Source organism: Martes martes (genome assembly GCF_963455335.1).
Source record: "Martes martes genome assembly, chromosome: 7".
Lineage (NCBI taxonomy): Eukaryota > Metazoa > Chordata > Mammalia > Carnivora > Mustelidae > Martes > Martes martes.
The window spans coordinates 98,391,485-98,414,642 of NC_137894.1; the positions used below are offsets into that span (position 1 = coordinate 98,391,485).

Genomic DNA, 23,158 nt, shown 5'->3' on the forward strand with positions numbered 1-23,158 from the left:
AACCTTGACGACATTATGCTCTGTGAAATAAGCCAGTCATGAAAAGATAAATACTGTATGATTCCACTTCTACGAGATACCTACAGTAGCCAGAATCATAGAAACAGAAAACAGACGGTGGTTTCTAGGGCTGAGGGAAGGAAAGAATGGGACTTCCGTTTATTGGGTACAGAGTTTCTGTTTTATAAGATGAAAAGCATTCTGAGCGTGTCCGTGTATGTGATGCATTGTCCAAGTACCTCAGGCTTAGTAGATAGACTAACTTTTCTTATTTACCATAGCCACTTTTTAGGAAAATACATATTTCTTTGGAACACTGGTCTAGGAACCTATAGTGCTTTCAGTCTTCAGGAGAAGAGTTTTACGGGAAAGCAGCTGGAGGTGAAAAAGAAGAAAATGCACAAAGTGATTCTAACAGCTTGAGGCGCCTGGGTGGCACAGCTGGTTAGGTGTTCCACTCTTGATTTTGGCTCAGATCATGGTCTCAGGGTCCTGGGACTGAGCCCCAAGTCAGGCTCTGTGCTCAGCATGGAGTCTGCTTGAGCTTCTCCTCTCCCTCTGCCCTTCCTGCTCACGCTTGCATGCTCTCTCGCCCTCTTTCTCAAATAAATAAATATTTTTAAAAATAAATAAATGTGACACTGGACTTTTTGAAATTTAAATTCAATTAATTAACATATAATGTATAATTAGTTTCAGAGATAGAGGTCAGCAATTCATCAGTCTTATATAGTACGTAGTGCTCATTATATCACATGCCCTCCTTAATGTCCATCACCCAGTTACCCCATACCACCAGCCCCTTACTTCCAGCAACCCTCAGTTTGTTTCCTATGATTTAGAGTCTCTTATGGTTTGTCTCCCTCTCTGGTTTCATCTTGTTTTATTTTTCCCTCTCTCCCCCTATTTTTCCTCTCCCCCTATGCTCTGTTTTGTTTCCTAAATTCCACATATGAGTGAGATAATATAATTGTCCTTTCTGGTTGACTTACTTCACTTAGCATATAACCCTCTAGTTCCATCCAAGTCATTGCAAATGGCAAGATTTCATTTTTTTGATGGCTGAGTAGTATTCCACTGTGTGTGTGTGCATGTGCATGTGCGTGTGTGTGTGTGTGTGTGTGTGTGTGTGTGTGTATACCACATCTTCTTTATCCATTCATCAGTCAATAGACATGTGGGCTCCTTCCATAGTTTAGCTAATGTGGATATTGCTGCTATAAACATTGGGGTCCAGGTGCCCCTTCAGATCACCACATTTGCACCTTGGGGGGTAAATCCCTAGTAGGAAACACTAGATTCTTTTGGGTCATATAGTAAAACTAGAACATTGAGGATGTATCTTCCTAAAACGAAAACCAAAGCCTGTGTTTACTTTTTCTGCTAAGTCCATTTAGTTTTCAGAGGTTTTCTCTCCCCAACATTTCTAGACTTGCATCCTACCCCTTCTCTCTTCTTTTTCTATTTCGGCCCCCATCTCCCCACTTCTCTCTTCTGCCATGCAGAGGTCTTCTTCCAAGTAGGTAGAATGAAGTCCCCCAAAAGTGTCCATGTCTCCATTCCTGGAATGCATGACTATGCTATGTTAATGGCAAAGGGCAATTACGGATGCAGATGGAATTAAGGTTGCTAGTCAAGCTGGCCTAAAGATAGGGAGGTTGTCCTGGGTTATCTGGGTTAAGAGGCAGTAGAGTTGCCACGTTCTTAAAAGTGGAGGAAGGGAGCAGAGCAGAGTCAGAAGGGGATGTGACTGTAGAAGAGGTCAGAGTGATATGATGTAAGAAGAACTGAACTCACCTTTATGGCTTTGAAAATGAGGAATAGGACCAAGAGCCAAAGAATGCCTGTAGCCCCTAGAAGCTAGGGAAAGGCAAGGAAATAGATTTTCCCTTACAGACTCCAAAAGGAATACAGCTCTGCTGATACCTTGATTTTAGCCCAGTGAGACCTATTTCAAACTTCTGACCTCCAGAATTGCAAGATAAGAAATTCCTATTGTTTAAGCTCCTACATTTGTAGTAATATGATATGGTAGCAATAGAAAACTCATACACTTTCTATCTTAGTCTCCTAAGACAGAAAGCCATAACTTTTCCCAGGAAACATGAACAGGCATTAGAACATAGAATTTCCTAGATACTCAAATGAAAGTACTGGGTCATTTACTCAGGTGATGGTAGATTTATTGTCCAATGGCAGAAATACTTAATGGTGGTGGTGTAAACAAAGTAGGTACTTATTTCTCTTCACATAGATGATAGCCAGTTCGCAGCTGGCATGGTGGGTCTACAGTGCCAGTATGTGCCCAGATCTTCCTGCTTACCCCAGAGTATAAACCTAAAGGTTCAAGGTGAAGCTCTGTGGTCAACAAGACCGTCTTCCAGGCCAGTATCAGGAGGGGGAGGCAAAGAGCACACCCTTCTCTTTTTAAGGGCGCTTCTGCTTATTACTCATTGGCCAAAACTTGGTCGTCTAAGTATACTGACCAGCAAAGGAGGCTGAAGAATGTATATTTCAGTAAAGTATGCCCAGCTAAAATTCATGGTTCTCGTGGGCTCTGTGAAAAAGAAAAGCAAATTGTTATTACCAATAAAGAAGAGGAGAAGTGGTATTTGGAGGCAAGCTATGGTTTCTGACACAGGTTACTGTGTAATCTGATTTAGATTCAAGGGCAGATGAAGGGCTGGCCAGACTCCCACATCTCCCTCAGGCCCAATGAGGATCTGGCAATTCTGTGATAATCTGTGTTCTAGTGTGATAAATTCTAGTTTGGAAGGAATGTTAGCTTCACAAAACAGTGTCCAGGGTCTTGTAGATCACGACTACTTCCAACTTGGGATGAATGAAAGAGAGGCTATGCTTCGGGGTAAATCAAGATTCCATCTTGGTCCTGTGATGTTTTGCATGGGTGTTAGATTTTTGTTCGATTTGGGGACATATAATTTCCTTGTGGGGCTGAGATGATTGGGTTCCTAATTATGCTGATGGAATCATAGTTGTTAAAGCCTCTTCTTGTTTTTTTTGTTTTGTTTTGTTTTTATAGAAAGATCCCTCCGCTGATCTTCAAGCATATGAAAGTAGAGCTCAGAGATCTTTGTGGCTTCAAAATCCCTTCAGTCTTCCTTTCCATTTTATTGTCTCTGATGCCTTTGAAAATAAGTGGAGGGAACAGTTAATTATCTTTCAATTATACTGTAAATGCTATGCTGTTGGGGTGGCTGATTTTGCAGTTTTCTTTATAAAATAGCACTATGAAGGGACCTCTTTGTTTACAAAGACTTATACACAATTTCTTCTTTTGCCTTGAAGAACAAGATACAAAGATATAAGAACCAAAGAAGATAATTTACTTATTTATGCTCTTTTGGTAATTAAAAATTGTTTTTTTATTTTATTGAATAAGTAACAGTCTTGTATTGAACTTACTAGGGGTTGTATTTCGTTTCCCAGGTTTTCTATGTGTCCTCTTTCCTTCTCGAGGTGGTTGCCTGATTTTACTTTACCTCTGGATAAAAATATTCCCCAAAGCTAGCAGAAGTCACACTTTGTAATATGTCTTCAGAACAGGATTCAACTGTTGACTGAAGCAAGGCTTGAATGCCTCTCATTTCTTGGGTCATGCACTCCAGCTAAATTGCTGCTCTCAGACATTGCTTCACTGTGGGGTGTCAGTGACCTCAAAGAGCACATTTACACAGACCCAAAATAGCATATGGCACCTTGACGTGGAGCCAGACCTGATCAGAATGTGGAGGAAATGGGCCCCCAAAATAAAATAGGGTACTTTCCGTGATGAACAACAACAACAAAAAATTGAGATGGTGGGTCAAGAAAGAATTAGAAGAGAAATGAAATTGGGATAGGACTTGAAGCAGGTAGGGGAAAGAATGGGGAGGAGATCTGGCAATCCCAGAGGCAAAGAAACCATCTCATAATTTACATAAGTACAGAATTCCACTCTCTAAACATTTGTGTCCCATTTCCATATTTATGAACGTAATAAGTCCATTATACTGAATACAGAATTCTGCTGGTGAACTCATTGATGTCATTAACAAGTTACACATGGCAATCCTTCCCCCTTGACATTGCAGATGAAGAACTGTGAGTGAAGTAAATAGTTGTGTCTAGCCATATTTCAAATAGAATAGAGAGAAAAGGCTATTTTTTAAAAAATGCTGCATAAACAACCCTGAAAAACCACAAATCCTATGCAGTGTCTCTGCAGTGTGATAGACTGAGGTGGCTACAGTTAACTAGAAAGTTGGTGTTGGAACCCCCCAGCAGAACATTGTAAACTTGGTGTCTTTAGTCCTAAGGGATTACTTTACTGTTCCTCTCTGCTTGCCTTTCATTCTTCATCCTCTGAGGGCACTTAAACAGAGTATCTGACCATAGCAGTACCTGAAAAATAACAACACTTATAACGCCTGCTGTCACCCTTACCATTTTGAGCTCAGTTCATACATTAAGATAATTTTAATGACTTTCTTTCTTAATTCAGCAGCGCATCTTATTCTAACTGATTTGGTAAACAGTCTTCATTGTTTTTCCCTGAAGAAGGTGTAGAAGTGCAGAGGGATGTGTGTGTGTGTGTGTGTGTGTGTGTGTGTGTGTGTGTGTTGGGGTGGGGGAGGGGGTCTGGAAAACCACAGTCACACCTCATCTCCTGGTCTGCCTGCAGTCAGACTCGGCGCTGGACTGGGGATGGAGAGGGCTGGGAGAGCCAGGCCTGACCACAGCCACTCTTTCGAAGATCCCCCATGATGATGAACCTGTATGTTTGGCAGCTCCTGAATGCCCTGATGCATTCTTCCTTCCTGTGTTCTTTCCTAGTGTATCTGAAAAACCCACCCAGCATTCCAATGGCTAGCAACAATACCGCCAGCATAGCACAAGCCAGGAAGCTGGTAGAACAGCTGAAGATGGAAGCCAACATCGACAGGATAAAGGTAAGAACCACATCACCCACACAGACCCTCCAGCCTTCATTATAAGGAGCATGGTTTGCAGGCCTCTGTCCCTTGACTCCCCTTCTCTGGAGAGTGATGAAAGCAGCGAGGGCAAGAGAGAAACTTAATAATTGGGCGAAAAGTTCATTTTTCTAATGTGCTTTATCTTCTCCAAATTTCTCCAGAATAAAATGACAGCATAAATTAAAACTGGTTCTTCACGTAGAGTTCAAAACAGAATAATAACGGCAGAATAGACAAACGAAAAACAAGCTCATGGTTGAATTCTAGCCAAGGGAATCGGAGAAAACACAAAACTTACCAGGTCACCAGCTGACCTCCCTGATTCTGTAGAGACTGTCTTTTCATTTGGGTTTTAGCTTTTCTGTCTTGGTTTAGGTTCTAAGTTTAATTGTCTATCTGTCATGATTTATCTTTCTCTTCACCACTGTAGGTTGTATTTAATAACTTACTGGATTTTTTTTCCTTCAAAACACAAAAATCACACATGGTCTCCCTAAGAAGTCAAACAGCATAGTGGGTTAATGAAAGTATTTTATCAAATGGAACTCAGAAACATATCTCATTTTTTTCAAATAAAGCTAGAACATTCATCCAAATGCCAAAATTCTTTTAAAAACTAGAATATTTTTCCTATTTCCTCCATACCAGAGTTAGCAACCTGAACAACCCACCCAACCTTGGAAGTATGCTTCTAGAGCAAAGGTAAAAAAATTAAGGCTCATGAGCCAGATCAAGGTTTTATTAAAACAGACCCATTCATATACACATTGTCTGTGGCTACTTTCTCACTACAATAGCAGAGCAGAGTAGTTGCAAAAGAGACAATGTGGTCCACAAAACATAAAATATTTACTGTCTGGCCTTTTACAGAAAAGTTTGCTGACGCCCAGTCTAGAACAGTGGTTCTTAGCTCACCTGTACATTCACATTACCCAGGGAACTCTGGAAAATCAATTCTAAGACCATACTCCAGAACAATTGAGTTAGAATCTCTTGGGGTATGAATCAGGCATCAGGTTTGGTTTTTTGCCTTTTTTTTTTTTTTTTTTAAGTTGTCAGTTAGTTTCAATGTATAGCCATGGTAAAGAACCTAGGGGAGGGGCACCTGGTTGGGTCAGTGAGTTAACCGTCGCCTTTGGCTCAGGTCATAATCCCAGGACTCTGGAATCAACCCCCAAGTGGGGCTCCCTGCTCATTGGTTAGTCTGCTTCTCCTTCTCTCTCTTCCTCCTGCTCATGCTCTCTCTCTCTCTCTCAACTAAATAAATAAAGCCTTAAAAAAAAGAAGAACCTAGGGAAAAGATTTGTTCCTCCTCCTCCTTTTTTTTTTTTTTTTTAAGTTAACTCCACACCTGATGTGGGTCTTGAACTCATGACCCTGAGATCAAGAGTCCCATACTCTACTAACTGAGCCAGCCAAACACCTGGGGTTTGCTCCTTCTAACTCCCATCAGATATGGACTAGAGAGTCTTTCTTCATAACTAAGCTGAGCAAATATCCATGGGCATCTGTCTGTCCTAATCTTTTTTGAGTTCTGATAATGGGGCCATGTAAACATCTTCTCTTCTTTCCACAGCTTTAACTCTTCTTATTCATGAATGAGATAAATACAAGAAACTCACCATTTGCCTTGCTCCTTTACAACACCTTCCTCTTTTCCTCTTTTCCCTTTGCCTCTTCTTTTTCACTCCCTTGCTGAAAAATTTCAGTACAGTGTGGAAGGCGGGCACAGAATCTGCTGCAAGAAGTGAGGGGTTCAAGGACCATGGCATCAAAAAGAGTCATTTGGTGCTTCTTTGGGAGGGATGGGGAGAGAGGAAGCTTCTGCCCATGGGCCTTCTGGAAAATGTCACTTTGCCTTTCAGGGTGGCCCAACTAAGATAAAAGTATTTGTGAAGCGCTATTGTGGTTGGCATTTTCTGTTACTCCTCAGGATCCTCAGATCTGGCTCCTGAAGGAGGTTGTGATGGTGTTCGAGGTGATGAAAAGCCAGCAGTGGGAGGAAGAGGACGAAAATAGGCCTTTTCAACCATAAATCAGACCTCCATCCTCCCTCATCTGAATTACTGACTGCAGGGGGCTCCTAGTTGATCCCTGAAATCCATCTCAACCCTGTCTCCATCCCTGCCGTCAATTATCCTCCACATTGCTACCAAAGAAAATTTCTCTAAGAAAATCTCATTGTGTTCCTCTCGCATATAAAATCTTTTTATGCTTCCCATCACCTGTAAAATAAAATTCAAACTCTTTAACAGATTATGCAAGGTCCTTCTGGCCTCTGCCCCTCTTTTTGGCTTCATCCTCTTTTTTTTTGCCCACCTGCCATACTGAGCCACTTCTGATGCCCCTGATGAAAATTTTAAATGCCTAGAACATTCACTCTCCTCCTTTCTATTCTTCTGCTTTAAACTCTGGCGACTCCATGAAGACTCAGATCAATCATTACATTCTTTGAGAAGCTTTCCCAGACCCTCATCATAAGGTTGAATTTTGGCCAATTTTCAGTTGTTCATTTATTCTTTTATCTAATAAGTACTTTGTTGACAGCTTTTTTTTTTTTTAAAGATTTTATTTATTTATTTGACAGAGATCACAAGTAGGCAGAGAGGCAGGCAGAGAGAGTGGGGGGGGATGCAGGCTCCCTGCTGAGCAGAGAGCCCGACTCGGGGCTTGATCCCAGGACCCTGAGATCATGACCTGAGCCGAAGGCAGAGGCTTTAACCCACTGAGCCACCCAGGCACCCCTGTTGACAGCTTTTTAAACGGCCAGACCATGTTAGGTCCTAGAGATGCAGAGGTAGAGAGAGAGAGAGAGGAAGACATGGCTCTTGCCCTCAGGGATCTCCTAGGTTAGGAGGGGGTTACAAAAAAATATGAACAAGACCTATCACATAAATAGGATACGCGGGAAGCATAATCACCAGATATTATCAGAAAGAAGGCAGCACCACACCCTGACTCCCTTCCTATACTACTTCTCAAGACACCAGAGGCATTGCAACTGTAAGAAAGAGAAAGCGTTTATCTAACAAACTGAGCGCTAGGTGGTGATCTTCTTAGGCAATCTTCACATCCCTATACCTGGACCCTTGCTCTGTTGTTAGACCTCACGTTGTTGGAAATACAGCGGCAGCTTGTCACTCAGCCTTTGTCCTGCACATCAGAGCCAGGCAGGCATGCTGTGGCGAAGTGTCAGATTATTTTTAGTTCAAGCTGTTGGCTAAACTGTGACTGTGTTGACAGAGTTGTCAGCTAGCTGGTTTAGGGCTTGGCTATTTGCCTTCAGGACTCCCTTCAAAGGCTTCTGAGCACTCAGGCTTCTCCACCTACTTTCCCTGCATGATCCTGTCGATAAGAAAGGGCTTTTCTCTGAAGATCCCACGTATGTGATTCTGCAGGCAGAGAAGTGACCGCTTCGAGTTCTGTATGGCGGCAGTGGCGTTATGAACATCTGGCAGAGCCCACTGTGACTGAGGCCATGAGAAGCAGGGGGCAGGGGACACAGCTGGCACTGAGGCTTCGAGAGTCCCATCAGCAGGGGCGGCCTCATCCCTCCTGCAGCCTCCAGAATAACTCGGGCTGCAGAGAGAAGCTGTACCGTAAGAGGATCTGAATAGCGTATTCATTTTTAAACCTTGTGTCCTATCCCTCTGCATCACAGATCCCGGGAGAATTGAGCTAATGAACCCATTATCTGTTCATAAGCCTCAGGCATATATAAATTATACTCCCAGCCTTTCTGTGTTTCTTTGTTAGCATTTCATTCAAGGACAGAAAGTAAAGAGAAATCAAAGGAAGCTGGGAAGGGATCTAGGGACAGGGACAGAGAGGGGCATAGAGACTGTGACACTCAGATGTATGAGACAGCAATATAGTCACAGAGATGTTGAGCAAAGACAGATGAAAGGAGGCTTGTCCTTAAAGCACACATTGAGAGAGCACGTCCAAAAGTAAAGGACAGCGGGTTTCGGTGAAGTCTATTTATTCACCACGCTGTTAGGGCTCGTTGGGTTTCTAATAATAGAAGCCTAGGCCAAGTCCACTTAAGCAGGAAGAGGGGATTGATTATAAAAGATAGAGTGTGTCTCAGGTTCCAAGAGCAGAAATGTCGCCGGGTAAGCTGTAGCAATAAGAGCTGGAAGACCATCAGAAACCAGGAGAGCTCTGTTACAAGCCCCTGCCGCACTCTGTGCGTCTGCCTCTTTCCTTTCCCTGGAAGAATAGATTTCTCAGCTTCCTGTTCCATGTGGCAGACATGATGGCTGCCCAAGCTCCCAGGATTCCGTGTTACTTCCAGCTCCATGAAGAAAGAGACAGGTTGATTCAATTACCTTTAGTCTCAAGTGCATGTTGCTAGAATGGCATCTCTGTTCTAGTAGAACAAGGGAACCATCTGCAGTTCAATCAACAGACATTAGAATCAAACCACAACACTGCTCTAGGAATTAACCCACACTCCATAGTTAAGGAGGAGTGAGAATCATTGTAAGCTGGAAAGATGCTCTTTGACAGAGGGCATCGTTAGCATCATGAAAAATAATGTAGGTGTAAGAACAAAAGAAAGCCAGGGCCAGAAGCATGGGTGAAATGATTGCTTCTAAACTAATTGGATGCTCCATAAATTGACCCCACATAAAAATGTCAACTTTCTTTCTCATTTCTCCCAAGTATTCCTAATAGACCTTTCCAACTTGTTCCCCTTATTATCCCAAGAATATGCTATGTAAATTCCCACTTCTCTGGTTACTCTGGGTCCCTCAGTGAGAATGCCCTTCCCCTCATTCTTTTCCTGTCTACTACAGACTGAATGTTTGTCTCTCCCCACCCTCCCAAGATTTTTGTTGAAATCCTAACCCCCAATATAATGATATTTGGAGGTGGGGCATTTGGAAGATGATTAGATTGGGAGGGTGAGCCCTCATGAATTGCATTAGTGCCCCTATAAGAGACCCCAGGCAGATCCCTCATCCCTACCACCATTCGAGGTAATAGTGAGAAGACATCTGTAAGCCAGGAAGTGACCTCCACCAGACACTGAATCTGCCAGCACCTTGATCTTAGACTTTGCAGTTTCCAGAACTGTGAGGAATAAATTTCTGTTGTTTGTAATCCACCCGGTCTAAAATATTTTGTTACAGAAGCCCAACCAACTAAGATCCTCCCCAAATCTTACTCCCCAATCAGGGGTCAGCTCCAGTCCCCACTTGTCCATGAATATCTTGCCATTCTGACTATGTTTACTAATTAGTTTCATTTTCATCAAATAAATTTTTCCATAAGACTACACAGTCCTCGGGGCGCCTGGGTGGTCAGTGGGTTAAAGCCTCTGCCTTCTGCTCAGGTCATGATCCCAGGGTCCTGGGATCAAGCCCCATATCGGACTCTCTGCTCAGCAGCAAGCCTGCTTCCCCCAGCCCCCCCTCCACCTGCCTCTCTGCCTGCCTGTGATCTCTGTCTGTCAAATAAATAAATAAAATCTTAAAAAAAAAAAAAAAAAAAGACTACACAGTCCTCAAAGTCAAAGACCATGTCATTTACTTCTCTGTACCCTTCAGGGTGCTGGGGTACAGGCATTTAAGTAACTTTTTAGTGGATAGCTTCAAGTTCATGTACTTAGAATATCATAGAACATCAGAAGCTATATTTCACATGACATTTCCGGTGACATTTATGGTTTAGGAAATTGCAAGCATGGCCACATTGGCCAAATAAAACTGTGGTCATAGGGGCACTGGGTGGCTCAGTCGGTTAAGTGTCCAGCTCTTGATTTTGGCTTAGGTCATGATCTCAGGGTTCTAGGACCAAGCGCTGCGTTGGGCTCTGCACTCAGCAGAGTCTGCTTGAGGATTCTCTCTGTCTCTCTCTCTCTCCCTGGAAAAATAAATAAATATTAAAAAAAAACCAAAACAAAAACTGTGATCATAGGAGAAAATTCATTGAAATACAAAAACGAAGAGAGTACAGTAAATACTTTCATGTCTTGTGTTTGATTATAAGAAGCCAGCATTTATTGTATACTTTCTTTTTATAATAATTCAACATAAAAACAGATTGATTTTCATAACTGACAAATATGTATAAATTATCAAATAAACACAAATGTTTCTAATGATTGAATCATCTTTCTGATGACTGACTCATAAAAGGTTGGAATTGAACGTCACAGAAAATGGTACTGAGAAATGGATCAGTTAGACATCATCCTTGGTAGTAGAGAGAGGACCTATATCCTAGGTTTGGGACTTTTGAAGTATTTTTTCAGGATTTGAAATGAAATTTTTAACATCTATTCTCTAAAATGCTTGCATCTGAGGGGTGCCTGGGTGGCTCAGTCGATTGAGTGTCTGACTCTTGGTTTCATATCAGGTCATGATCTCATGGGTGGTGAGACTGAGGCCTTCATCCAGCTCCATCCTTGGTGGGAAGTCTGCTTAAAGATTCCCTCCCTCTGCTTCTCTTGCCACTCACACATTCTCTCTCTCTGAAATAAATAAATAAATATTTTTGAAAAGATGCTTGCATTTGATTGGGGAGAATGAGATACTATCCTCCTCATTGACCAGTTGAGAGTATTTTTAGGGATAATAAAATCAGTATAGTATGTCAAAGGACATAAAGAGGAAGGGGTCGAATTCACAGTTGGCCAGTCCTCATTCATTCAGTTTGCTGAAAATGAAGCAAAAAACATAAAATTGAACTCACACATACATTAGTAACTAAGCTTGACACTTCATTTTTATGAGAGTTGATATAACTTTTAAAAATTCCATATTTATTAAGCACCATGTACATGCTTAGCTTTATGCATTGTGTCTAGGAGCTATAGCAGTAGTACTGTTAAACCTTGATAATTTGAAATCCCTAGGAAAAGAATTTTTCTGAATAGCCCAGTTTTCAGACCAGATGAAGTCTCCCTTCTTAAAAAATGTAACTACTTGGGACAGGAGAGGGTGGTGGGGATATGGACATTGGGGAGGGTATGTGTTATGATGAGTGCTGTGAAATGTGTAAACCTGGCGATTCATAGACCTGTACCCCTGGGGATAAAAATACATTATATGTTTATTAAAATAAATTCATTAATTTAAAAAAATGTAACTACTTGGGATGACACTTTGAATGTCTTTCTTTTTTTATTAAATAGAGTAAATTAAATATAATGTGCTTTTTTGATGATTCATTTGAAGTTATTAATTTCAAAAATATTTCCTATTTAATTTTTTAGAAAAATCCTATTGATGTACCATTCATTTAATACCACCTTGGAGGAGAGGGGAGGGGAAGACCACTTAGATGACTCACTCATTATTTTATAAATAAAAAAGTCAATATTTATTTATACAATTTTACTTCCTCTAGTATCATAATCAGAGTTTGATCCTGGGCAGTCTTCACACCCAGGAAATATCCTTTAGACTTAATTTTGGCCACCAGCTGTGATGCGGGTGCCATGATGGTGTGAGACATCATGGCAACTTGCTGCCTTTCATTCCCAACATTAGTAGTCTTGCTGTCCATAACACCTCTCATATTTTCAGGATGGTTCCAGGGCATTTCAAAGAATCCTAAGGTTTTTTCGGCAGTCACTTGTGTTTAAGCTGGATGTTTTCATTTTTTTCTGACTTGAATTACATTTTAATGATTCAGAGAAATATGAAGACTTAAAAATAGCCAGTTGCTTTTGACCTGAGCAAAAGACCTTTCTAGACAAATGTCAGACCAGTCTCTCCTACTTTGGAAATTCTATCTCGTCCCAGAGGTTTGGCAGTTTCTTTTGCCTTCAGGTACATCGCCGAACTGATGACAGACAATGAACTTCCCATTTCAAGCCTCCATCCCAGCACAGTCCTTGACGTCTTTTTAAGCAACAAATTCAAGTTAAGTCAACCCTGACTGGTGCCTTTAATGCAGGCAACTCAACTGAAGGGCTTGACTGAATGACTGATGCCCTTAACACACATGTGGCTTCCCATACATAGAGGCAGTGACCACCTCTCAGTGCTTGTATCTTTGCCTGATGGCTTGCAAGCATTTTGTGACATCAATTTTAAAATGTGTCTTCATTTCAGAATGTAATGAAGACAGAACTATATCCTTACATACTGTTAAAATTCTTAGGTCTGATTTGTATCCTGACAACTGCTTCTCAGAGCTGTCAGATGTCTGCCTAGAGTCGGTTCCTATTTTTTCAGAGCCTAAAATCAAAGTTTGGTAGTCTTTATTGGGACTCTCTAGGGTCACCGTTTCTTTACTTCCAATTTCTCAGCCCCAGTCTAGCTGGAGAGGTTGCTGGATAGCTGGGTTTCAGCAATGGTCAATCTGAGAAGATCCACACTCTTATCAAATGTAATTCCTTCACATGTGCACCAGTTCTCATCTTCCTAATCCAAGGTCACACTCCACCACCTGTCCATCCTGAATCATCAATTTTGGTTCTGTATGTCATCATTTCCATCAGTGTACAAACGTAGTATTATTTCTCTGTCTTAAATAAAATTTTATTTTTTTCCTCTGAATTGCCCACTTCCTCCTAGCAACTGTCTCATTTGTTTGCTCTGCTTTGCAGAACTTCTTGGAAAAGTAGTCTATACTCACTATCTCTAATGTCTCTTTCCCTTTCTTTTGAAAAGTTATTTTTACTCTGGAAATAATCTCAAAGATACAGCAGGACTGCAAATGCCATACAAAGTATTTTGTTTTTCCCTGAACCATTTGAAAATAAGTTGTCAAAAGTTACCCCATGAACACCAAATACTTTAGTATGTGTTTCCTATAAGTAAAAACATTCTTCTACATAATTATAATGCAGTCATCAGAATTAGGAGACTAACACTGATACGTTACTACTTTCTAATCCTCAGACCCCATTGAAGTATTGCAAATCACCCTATTCTCAAATCCCTTTGAGAAAAGGACCCAGTTCAGAATCATGTGTTGCATTTAGTTGTCCTGTCTATAGAGTTCCTTGACTTTCATGGCCTTGACACTTTTGAAGGTTATGGGACATTCACTTTGTAGAACACTACTCAAGTTGGGTTTGTCAGATATTTCCTTATGATTAAATTCAGGTAACAAAACGGGAACATTAATACAGAATTGATGGGGATTTTTATCTCATTACATTTTATCAGTGGCATATGATTTCAAATTGTCACTTACTGGTAATGTTAACTTCATTACTTAATTAAGGTGTTATCTTCTAGTTTTTTCATGTAAAGTTCTTCTTTTGTCTTTTGTAGTTAATAAATACTTGGATCTTGGGAGATAGACCTTGAGACTATATTCACTACCCGACTCCTCACTAAAAATTTGTTTTTAAAATTTTATTTAATTATATTGATATTAGACTCATGGCTTCCTCTTTTATTCGGTGGTTTATAATCTGCTACTATCATCATTTATTTCGATGTCTTAACTGGCACAGATTGAAAAGCTAGCTACCACGTCCTGACGTGATTCCATCTTTCTTTGACTGCTTCCTTAGTGCTTGGCACAAAAAGATGTTGTAGGGTCCTCTTATTATTTCCCTGCCCTGACCTTAGAATCACCCTTTTTTCTAAGAGCTAACTAGTTCCTTTGAGAATGGTATTTAGAAGTGAGACTCTGAATGCTACTTGTTCTCATTGCTAAAGTGTTTGAAGTGTTGCTGCTCCAAGTTCCTCTCAGTGGATAGAATTAGAGAACACTATACATGTTTATTTATTTCTTTATCTTTGTATCTGTGTATGTGTAGTCATGAGTTCACACCAACACCACCAGGTCCTGTCCTACATCACAGAGTGTATTCTAGCTTTCTGCTTCCTATATTTTTAACTCCCTTCACTGACAATGAGGATCCTAGCTCCCCTGGTCTGTATTTGGCCAACTCTCCTGTAGGGAACCAAGGTCCCATTCCATGACCTCTCCTCCTGACATGGATGCATTCACATCCCACTTGGGCTACTACACACCTCACCAGGCTATCCTATACAGATGCTCTCCTTGCCCTGCTCAAGCTCTGACCTCCCAGTGTGGATCCCTGATCGAGTGTGGAGCCCACTTTGCTTAGTCTCACCCAAGTCCCTTTAAGACTGAATTGTTCATGAAGAAGAAGGAGGAGGAGGCCCCATTTGCTTGTAACCCCATTCTGGTGAGCCTTTCACTCCCACTGTTCTCTTGAGCCTCCTCTCACCAAGGTTGCTGATGACTACAAATGGCAAAATCTAATAGTCAGTTCTCCATTTCATCATACTTGACCTACAGGCAACATTTGTCATGGCTGATGATTCCTTATGCCTTGAAGCATTTTCTTCAGCATTTGGTTCTTAACAGTCCTCACTCTCACAGGGGACTATGTCTAAATTTCCTGTTCTGGCTCCTCCTGTGCTCCCCAGTTTCTTACATTGAAGTGTTCTGGAGTTCAGTACTTGTCCCTCTCTTTTCTATCTAAATACACTCTCTACTTTGACCCTTGACTCCCACAAAGTACTCACTGCTTTCCCCACAGCATTCGGAGTGCTCCTTCACAATGCAAGTCAGTGCTTCCCCTCCATTCTGTAAGTTTTCACCCAAAGATTAATTGCCTTCTCCATTAAGCCTATTAAGCTCCTGCTCCTCCATTAAGCTGCTGCTTCCCCAGTAGTTCCCCAACCCCCTACACACACTCATATTCTTAGTTCCTTTTACCCTGCTCTACTTTTCATTTCCTTATAAAACTTACTACCCTCTGGGGCACCTGGGTGGCTCAGTTGGTTAAGTGTCTCGATTTCAGCTAAGGTCATGATCTCAAGGTTGTGAGATTGAGCCCTGTGTTGGGCTCCGCAGTGGGTATGGAGCCTGCTTGAGATTCTGTCCCTCTCCCTCTACCCCTCCGGCCCCCCTCTCTCCCTCTCTAAATAAATAAATAAATAAGTTAATTAATGAAAAACTTACTACCGTCTACCATTCTCTATAACTGTTGTACTTTCTTTTCTGTTCTCTCCATTCTCCCATTCAAATACTGTATCAGTAATTTGATGATGCTGTTCATTGGTGTAGTTTGAGTCCTATTTCTTCATTTGAGTTTTGTTGAGTTACTTGAACCCGTGGGTTTGTTGTTTTCATCAACCATTATGCATTTTTCAGCTGCTATGTCTTCAGATATTGTTTCTTCCTTCTTCTGCACCCACAACCTTTCTCCTGTCCTTCAGAGACCCCAATTATGTATGTATTCAGGTCCTTAAGTTATTTTCTACCCAGGTGTTCTATTCATATTTTTTCAGTCTACTTTCTCTGTGTACTTCATTTTGGAGAGGTCCTGTTGTTATCTTCAAGTTCACTCATCCCTTCTTCTGCAGCATCTAAATCTGCTGGTAATTCCATCCAGTGTATTATTTATCTCCAGAGATTTGATTTGGATCTTTTAAATATCTTCTATATCTCTTTTTTTCATGTTTGCTTTCCTTTACCTTCTTGATTTTATGGACAGTATTTACAATAGCTATCTTAACAACATCCTTATCTATTAATTTAATCATCTGTGTCAGTTCTGGGTCTTCTTTGTAGTAATTTTTCTCCTTGTATGGGAGAGATTTTTTTTTTCCCCACTTACTTATATGCCTGAATTTTTTTTATTTTATTGGATTCTAGATATTGTGGCATTCTGGAATTTTTTTGTATCCTTTTTAATATTTGGGGGTTTTGTTCTATGATGCAGTTAAGTTACTTGGAAACATTTTGGTCTATTCAAGACTTACTACTGAACATTGGCATGGGGGTCTGTAACAGCCTTTAACCTAGGCCAATTTGGCACCACTCCTGAAGCAATACTCCTTACAGGACTCTATTCAGCCCTCCAGTGTTATGAGATCTTTCTACTCTGCCTGTGGAGGCACAAACTACTCCAGCCCTGTCTGATCACCAGGGATTATTCCATTTGACTCTTTCTGAATATTTTTGCACAGCCTCAAGCAGTTTTCTCCCACATATGTGCTGATCGATATTCAGCTAAAGACAAAAGGAATCCTCTGGAGGCCTCCAGAGCTCACACTTTCTCTTGCCCTCTTTCTGTGTCTGTGTAGCTCTTTCTTCTCTGTTACTCTCTCCTCAACTCAAGGAGATTCCTTAACTCTGTTTTGGTGGCCCCTCCCTGTACCATGGCCTAAAAACCCTTTTTACACAGTCAGCTGGGTCAGTCATAGGGCTTATGTTGTCTCCCTTCTCTCACTGATCACTATCCTCTGCTGCCTGTTGCCTAACATTTATAAACTGCTTGTTCCTGTGTTTTTCCAGTTTAATTAGTGTGTGTGTGTGTTTTTTTTTTTCATCATAATCTGAATTAGAAATCTGGAAAAATACGCAAGTTCTACAAGGACAGGAATCTTTGTGTATTTTCTTCCTTTATTATTCCAAGTATCCAGACCTATGCCTGGTTTATTAGGTACTCAGTAAATATTAGTTAAATAGAGTATTTGTTGAATAAGATTATGTTTGAGAACTCCTTCAGGAATTATCTGAGTGTCTACCATGTATCTGGCACTGATCATACAGTGGTAGATAAAGCAGATATAGTTTCTGTCTTCTTAGAGTATAGTGTCTAAAGTGAAAGACAAATATCAAACCCAAATAAACAACGGTTGTCACTAAAAATTGTGAGAAGTGTTTTCCTATAAAGGAAAAGAGTGGGATGAAAGCACATAATGAGGAACATCATTATTGGATGAAATGGTCATTGAAGACTCTGCAAAGAGGCAATATTTCAGTTGACACCTAAAGGAACAGAAGGAGTCAGGCTGTTGAGAAAATGAGGAAAAGAATATCCCGGGGATTGTATATGTGAAGCTCTGAGGCAGAAAAGAACTTGGAGCTTCCATAACATTAGCGGAGGTGTTTGTGAGGAGGGAGGAATGCCACACATGAAACTGGAAAGATGGGCAGGCCCAAAGCATGCAGGCTGTTTTAAGATGTTTTGGTTCTCTTCAAAGTACAATGGGAAACTATTAGCAGTTTTGAGTAAGAGTGGTATGAGCCAATTTATATTTTTAAATTAACTTTCTAGCTGCAGTATGGAAAATACTACTCTTGGCACGGTAGTAGAAGCTGGGAATTCATTTACAACTGAGATTCTTAAACTTTTTTCTGCCCTAGACCTGTTTGGCAGCCTGCTGAAGCATATGGCTTCCTTCTCAGAGTAATGTTTTCAAATTACAAAGGAAGCTAATCATACTGAAATACAGTTTATCAGAATAGTTTTTAGAAAACCATTTGTGATAGAGTTATATAGGTACTCCTTTACTGGCTGATTACAGAAGACCTAATATCAAGTCTATAATTAAACAGTGGATGAACATAAATGAAATGTTGCGATGTTTACAACAGTACTTATAATGTGATGGGAACTATCTGACTTCTATGGCTAACCAAGTCAGAGGGACTGCTAATGCTATTGTTTATGTTGTCTACATCTGGGAATGTAATGGACAGAAATGCTAAATCTCCATTTGAGGTTAGTGAAAATAAAGATGTAACTTTTATCATCAACATTCACAGACTAGATCACCCCCTGAATTCTGTCTGTTGACCCTGTATTAGTCCATTTGAGCTGCTGTAACAGAATACCATACTGGGTGGCTTAGAAAAAACAGACATTTTTCTCACAGTTCTGGGGCCTGGGAAGTCCAACATCAAGGGACTGGTAGATTCCATGTGTAGTGAGAGCCCGCTCCCTGGTTAATAGATGGTTGACTTTGCACTATGTTCTCATATGGCAGAAGGGGCACAGGAGCTCTGTGATCTCTCTTATAGCATGAATCCCATTCATGAGAACTCCAAATTCCATCATATTGGGAATTAAGTTTCAACATATAAGTTTTGGAGGCTATGAACATTCAGTTTATAGCAGACCCCTTGGAAAACCCAAATTAATCGCTTTTTAGTTAAGAAATTATTTCTGTAAACATGGAGAAAGAAGACGTGAACTTAAACTTGGGTAGTCACCACAGCAATGACAATAAAGAGACAAATTTGAGGTATTTTTGGAGGAATAAGCAGTAGGACAGGAAAGAGAGAGATTGAGTAGGGTTACTGGGGAAATCTTAATGGAAGTAGGGATATATAGTGTAAAGGACGCAGTGTGCAGAACATTAGCAGGGATAGTCAGAGACTTGCCTATTGCTGTGACTCATTGAAGGCAGGGGACAAGAATGACACTATGGGTTAGAAAAGAAGGATTAAGTCAGGAACGCTAAGACTCACTACTCACCCACTCATGACCTGTGAGGCCTCCAGCAAACACCTTCCTAATGAAGCCTCAAATTCATATATTCAAGATGAGGACAGTAATAGCTTATGACCCATAACATTGTTGGAAGCATTAAGTAAGATACTGTATGTAAAGGGGTTAGCATAGTTCTAACATATAGCAAGGGCAGAGAAATATTAGTAATTATTCTCATTATGGCTAGGATTCTGAAAACGTGTTGGACTATGCAATTCCACAGGGAAATGCAATCTAGTTAAGGAAAACAAGATAAAACTCAGAAAATATTTTGAGAAAGAACGTATTTGGAATCAAGTGTTCAAATGTAAGATGTAAACAACTCCTAAGCTCTTCATTTTGCCCAATATAGCACTTTCTGTGTCATAAAAAGATTTTGGAAATTTCTGCCACGCACAGGCCGACCTTGTTTTATTGTGCTTTGCTCTACTGCCCTTCTGATACTGCAGATTCTACACATTGAAGGGTTTTTGGCAGCCCTGCATTGAGCAAGTCTATCTGTGTCATTTTTCTAACAGCATTTGCTCCCTTCGTGTCTCTGTATCCCATACTGGTAATTCTTGCAATATTTTAAACTTTTTTATGATGTGTTTTGGTGATCTGTGATGAGGGATTATGACTTGCTGAAAGCTCAGGCGATGGTTAGCAATTTTTAACAATGATGTATTTTTGAATCAAGGTATATACATTGTTTTCTTAGGCATAATGCTGTTGCACACTTAACAGACTGCAGGATAGTGTAAACATGACTTTTATATGCCCTGGGGAACCGAAAAATTCATTTGACTCATTTTATTGTGGTATTCACCTTATTGTGGTAGTCTGGAACTGAACCTGCAATATTTCTGAGGTATGCCTGTGTTTGTGTGTGAATGTTGTGTTTGTGTGTGCTGGTGGTACAAGTGAGTTTTACATATTAATCTTGCCTAGTCTTCGCTGCTTACAGCTGAGCTCCTGTTTGGGGTAATAATGACTGTGGCTCAAACAAGTAAAAGGCACACACACAAAAAAAGTAATTGAGATTCAGTCTGAAAGTCTGTCCTTTGATTTCATTTAGAGGAGCTAAGACAAGAACAGGCTGTTTCCTTTCATTCCGTCATGGTAGCATTTCATAAAGATGCACAAGGAATTTCAATTTCAGCTTTTGGAACTAGCCCTGCATTTGAGTAGCTCATATGTAGATAGCTGTGGCTTAATGGCAAAGCATCAGGGTTCAGTTCTTTTTCTGCCAAGAGCTTTGCTATATGACATTGAACAACTCAAGCCATCTGCTGAGCCTTAATTTTTCACCTACGAAAGGAATTTAACACTTCTTACCTCGGGATTATTGTGTAGAGCAAAAGAGAAAACCCAACGTCTGAAACATAATAGGAGCATAATAATATTTTTATAAGCGATGTAGTGTCGGTTAAAGAGCAATGCTTTAAGCCAAAAACTGTAATAAGAGACAGAGGTCCTTACATAATTATAAAGGGGTCAATTTATCAAGAGGATATAACCATCGTAAATATATATACACCCAACACAAGAACAACTAAATATATTAAACAAATATTACCAGACCTGGGACGCCTGGGTGGCTCAGTTGGTTAAGCATCTGCCTTTGGCTCAGGTCAGGTTCCAGGGTCCTGGGATCAAGTCCCACATTAGGCTCCTTGCTCAGCAGGGAGCCTGCTTTTTCCTCTGCCTGCTGCTCCCCCTGCTTATGCTCTCTCTCTCTGACAAATAAATAAATAAAGTCTTTTTTTAAAAAAAGCAAATATTACCAGACCTGATGAGAGAAATAGACAATAATAAAATAATGGTAGGAAATTTAACAGTGGATAGATCACCCAGACAGAAAATTCATAAGGAAACACTGGACTTGAACTATGCTTTAGACCAAATGGATCTAAAAGACATGTACACAACATTCCATCCAACAGCAGCAGCATACATGTTCTTCTCAAGTGTACACATGCTACATTCCTCAGGATAGGATAAATAATAGGCCCCAAGATAAGTCTTAGCTAATTTAAGAAGACTGAAATTGTACCAAGAATCTTTTCCAACCACAGTTATATGAAACAGCAAACCAATAGATCAAAGAAGAAATTAGAAAGTAAATCAAAAAATACCTGAAAACAAAAAAGGGGAAACACAATATCCCTAAATTTATGAGATGCAGCAAAAACAGTTCAAAGAGGGAAGTTTCCTTTCACCTACATTAAAAAGGAAGGAAGGAAAAAAGGAAGGTAGGTAGGTTGGTCTGTCCTAAGTAACCTAACTTTAGACCTCAGGAACTAAAAAGATCAAATTAAGGCTGAAGTTAGCAGAAGGAAGGAAATAAAGATAAAAGCAGAATTAAATGAAATAGAGACCGGAAAAATAATAGAAAAGATCAATGAAACCTAACGTCTGGTTTTCGAAAAGATGAACAAAACTGACAAATCCTTAGCAAGGCTAAGAAGAAAAAGAGGGAAGACTCAAATAAAACCAGAAGTGAAAGAAGACATTGAAGTTGAGACCACAGAAAAACAAAGGGTCATAAGAGACTAGTATGAAAAAATTACATGCCAATAAATTGGATAACCTAGAAGAAATGGATAAGTTCCTAGAAGCATATCCCCTTCCAAGACTAAATCATGAAGAAATAGAACATCTGAACAGACCAAAAAGGAGTAAAGAGATCGAATCAGTAATTAAAAAGCTCCCAACAAGGAAAAGCCCAAGACCAGATGGTTTCCCTGGTGAATTCTACCCAATATTTAAAAAAGAATTTATGCTAATCCTTTCCAAACTCTTCCAAAATCAGAGAAGGGAATACTCCCAAACTCATTATAAAAGGGCAGAATTACCCTGCTACCAAAACCAGATATGGATACTACAAGTTAAAACTACAGGCCAATATCCCTGGTGAATATACGCAAAAATTCTTTACAAAACATTAGCAAACCAAATTCAACAGCACATTGAAAGGGTCATACACCACAATTAAGTGGGATTTATCCCTGGGATGCAAAGATGGTGCAACAAATCCATAAATGTGACACATCACATCAATAGAATGAAAGGTAAAATACAATGATCTCAATAGAGGCAGAAAAAGCATTTAACAAAATACAACAGCCTTTCATGATAAAAATTCAATAAATTGGGTATAGAAGGAATGTACCTCAATGTGATAAAGGCTATATATGACAAGCCCACAGCTAGCATCATCCTCAGTGATGAAAGATTGAAAACTTCATCCTCAATGATAAAAGATTGAAAGCTTTTCTTCTAAAATTAGGAACAAGACAAGGGTTCCCACTTTCACCACTCCTATTCAACATAGTACTCGAAGCCCTAGCCAGAGAAGTCAGGCAAGAAATAGAAATAAAAGGCATCCAAATTAGAAAGTAAGAAGTGAAATTGTCTCTGGAAGATGATATGGTCATATATAGAAAATTCTAAAGATCCCACACAAGAAAACTTAGAACTAATAAACAAGGTAAACTAAGCAGTAAAGTAGCAGGATAAAAATCAGGATCAGACGTCCATTGTGTTTTTATACAAAAAAAAAAAAAAGAAAAAAAAAGAAATAGAAAAAGATATAAAATCTCATTCATAATAGCATCAAAAACAGTAAAATACTATGAAATAAATTTGCCCAAGAATATGAAAGGACTGTACACTGAAAACTAGGGTCTCAATGAAAGAAATTTAAGACACAAATAAATGGAAAGCTTATCTGTGTTCATAGATCAGAAGAATTAATATTGTTAAAATTTCCATACTACCCAAAACCATCTACAGATTCCTGTAGTCCATATCAAAATTCCAATGGCACTTTTCACAGAAGTAGAAAAAAAAAATCATAAAATTCATATGAAACCACAAAAGACCCTGAATAGCCAAAGCAATCCTGAGAAGGACAAAACTGGAGACATTACACTTCCTGATCTCAAACTCTATTACAAAGCTGTAG

General features: G+C 39.9%; 1 protein-coding gene across 1 annotated transcript in view; it reads left to right on the plus strand.

The window, feature by feature from the left end:
• The window catches only part of GNG2 (G protein subunit gamma 2), a 115,247-nt gene that overhangs the window by 84,913 nt on the left and 7,176 nt on the right, over positions 1-23,158 (plus strand). The window contains exon 3 of the mRNA XM_080807325.1: positions 4,837-4,952. Coding sequence (XP_080663451.1) covers positions 4,866-4,952 — 87 coding nt within the window. The 5' untranslated portion in view covers positions 4,837-4,865. The remainder of the gene's footprint in view (positions 1-4,836; positions 4,953-23,158) is intronic.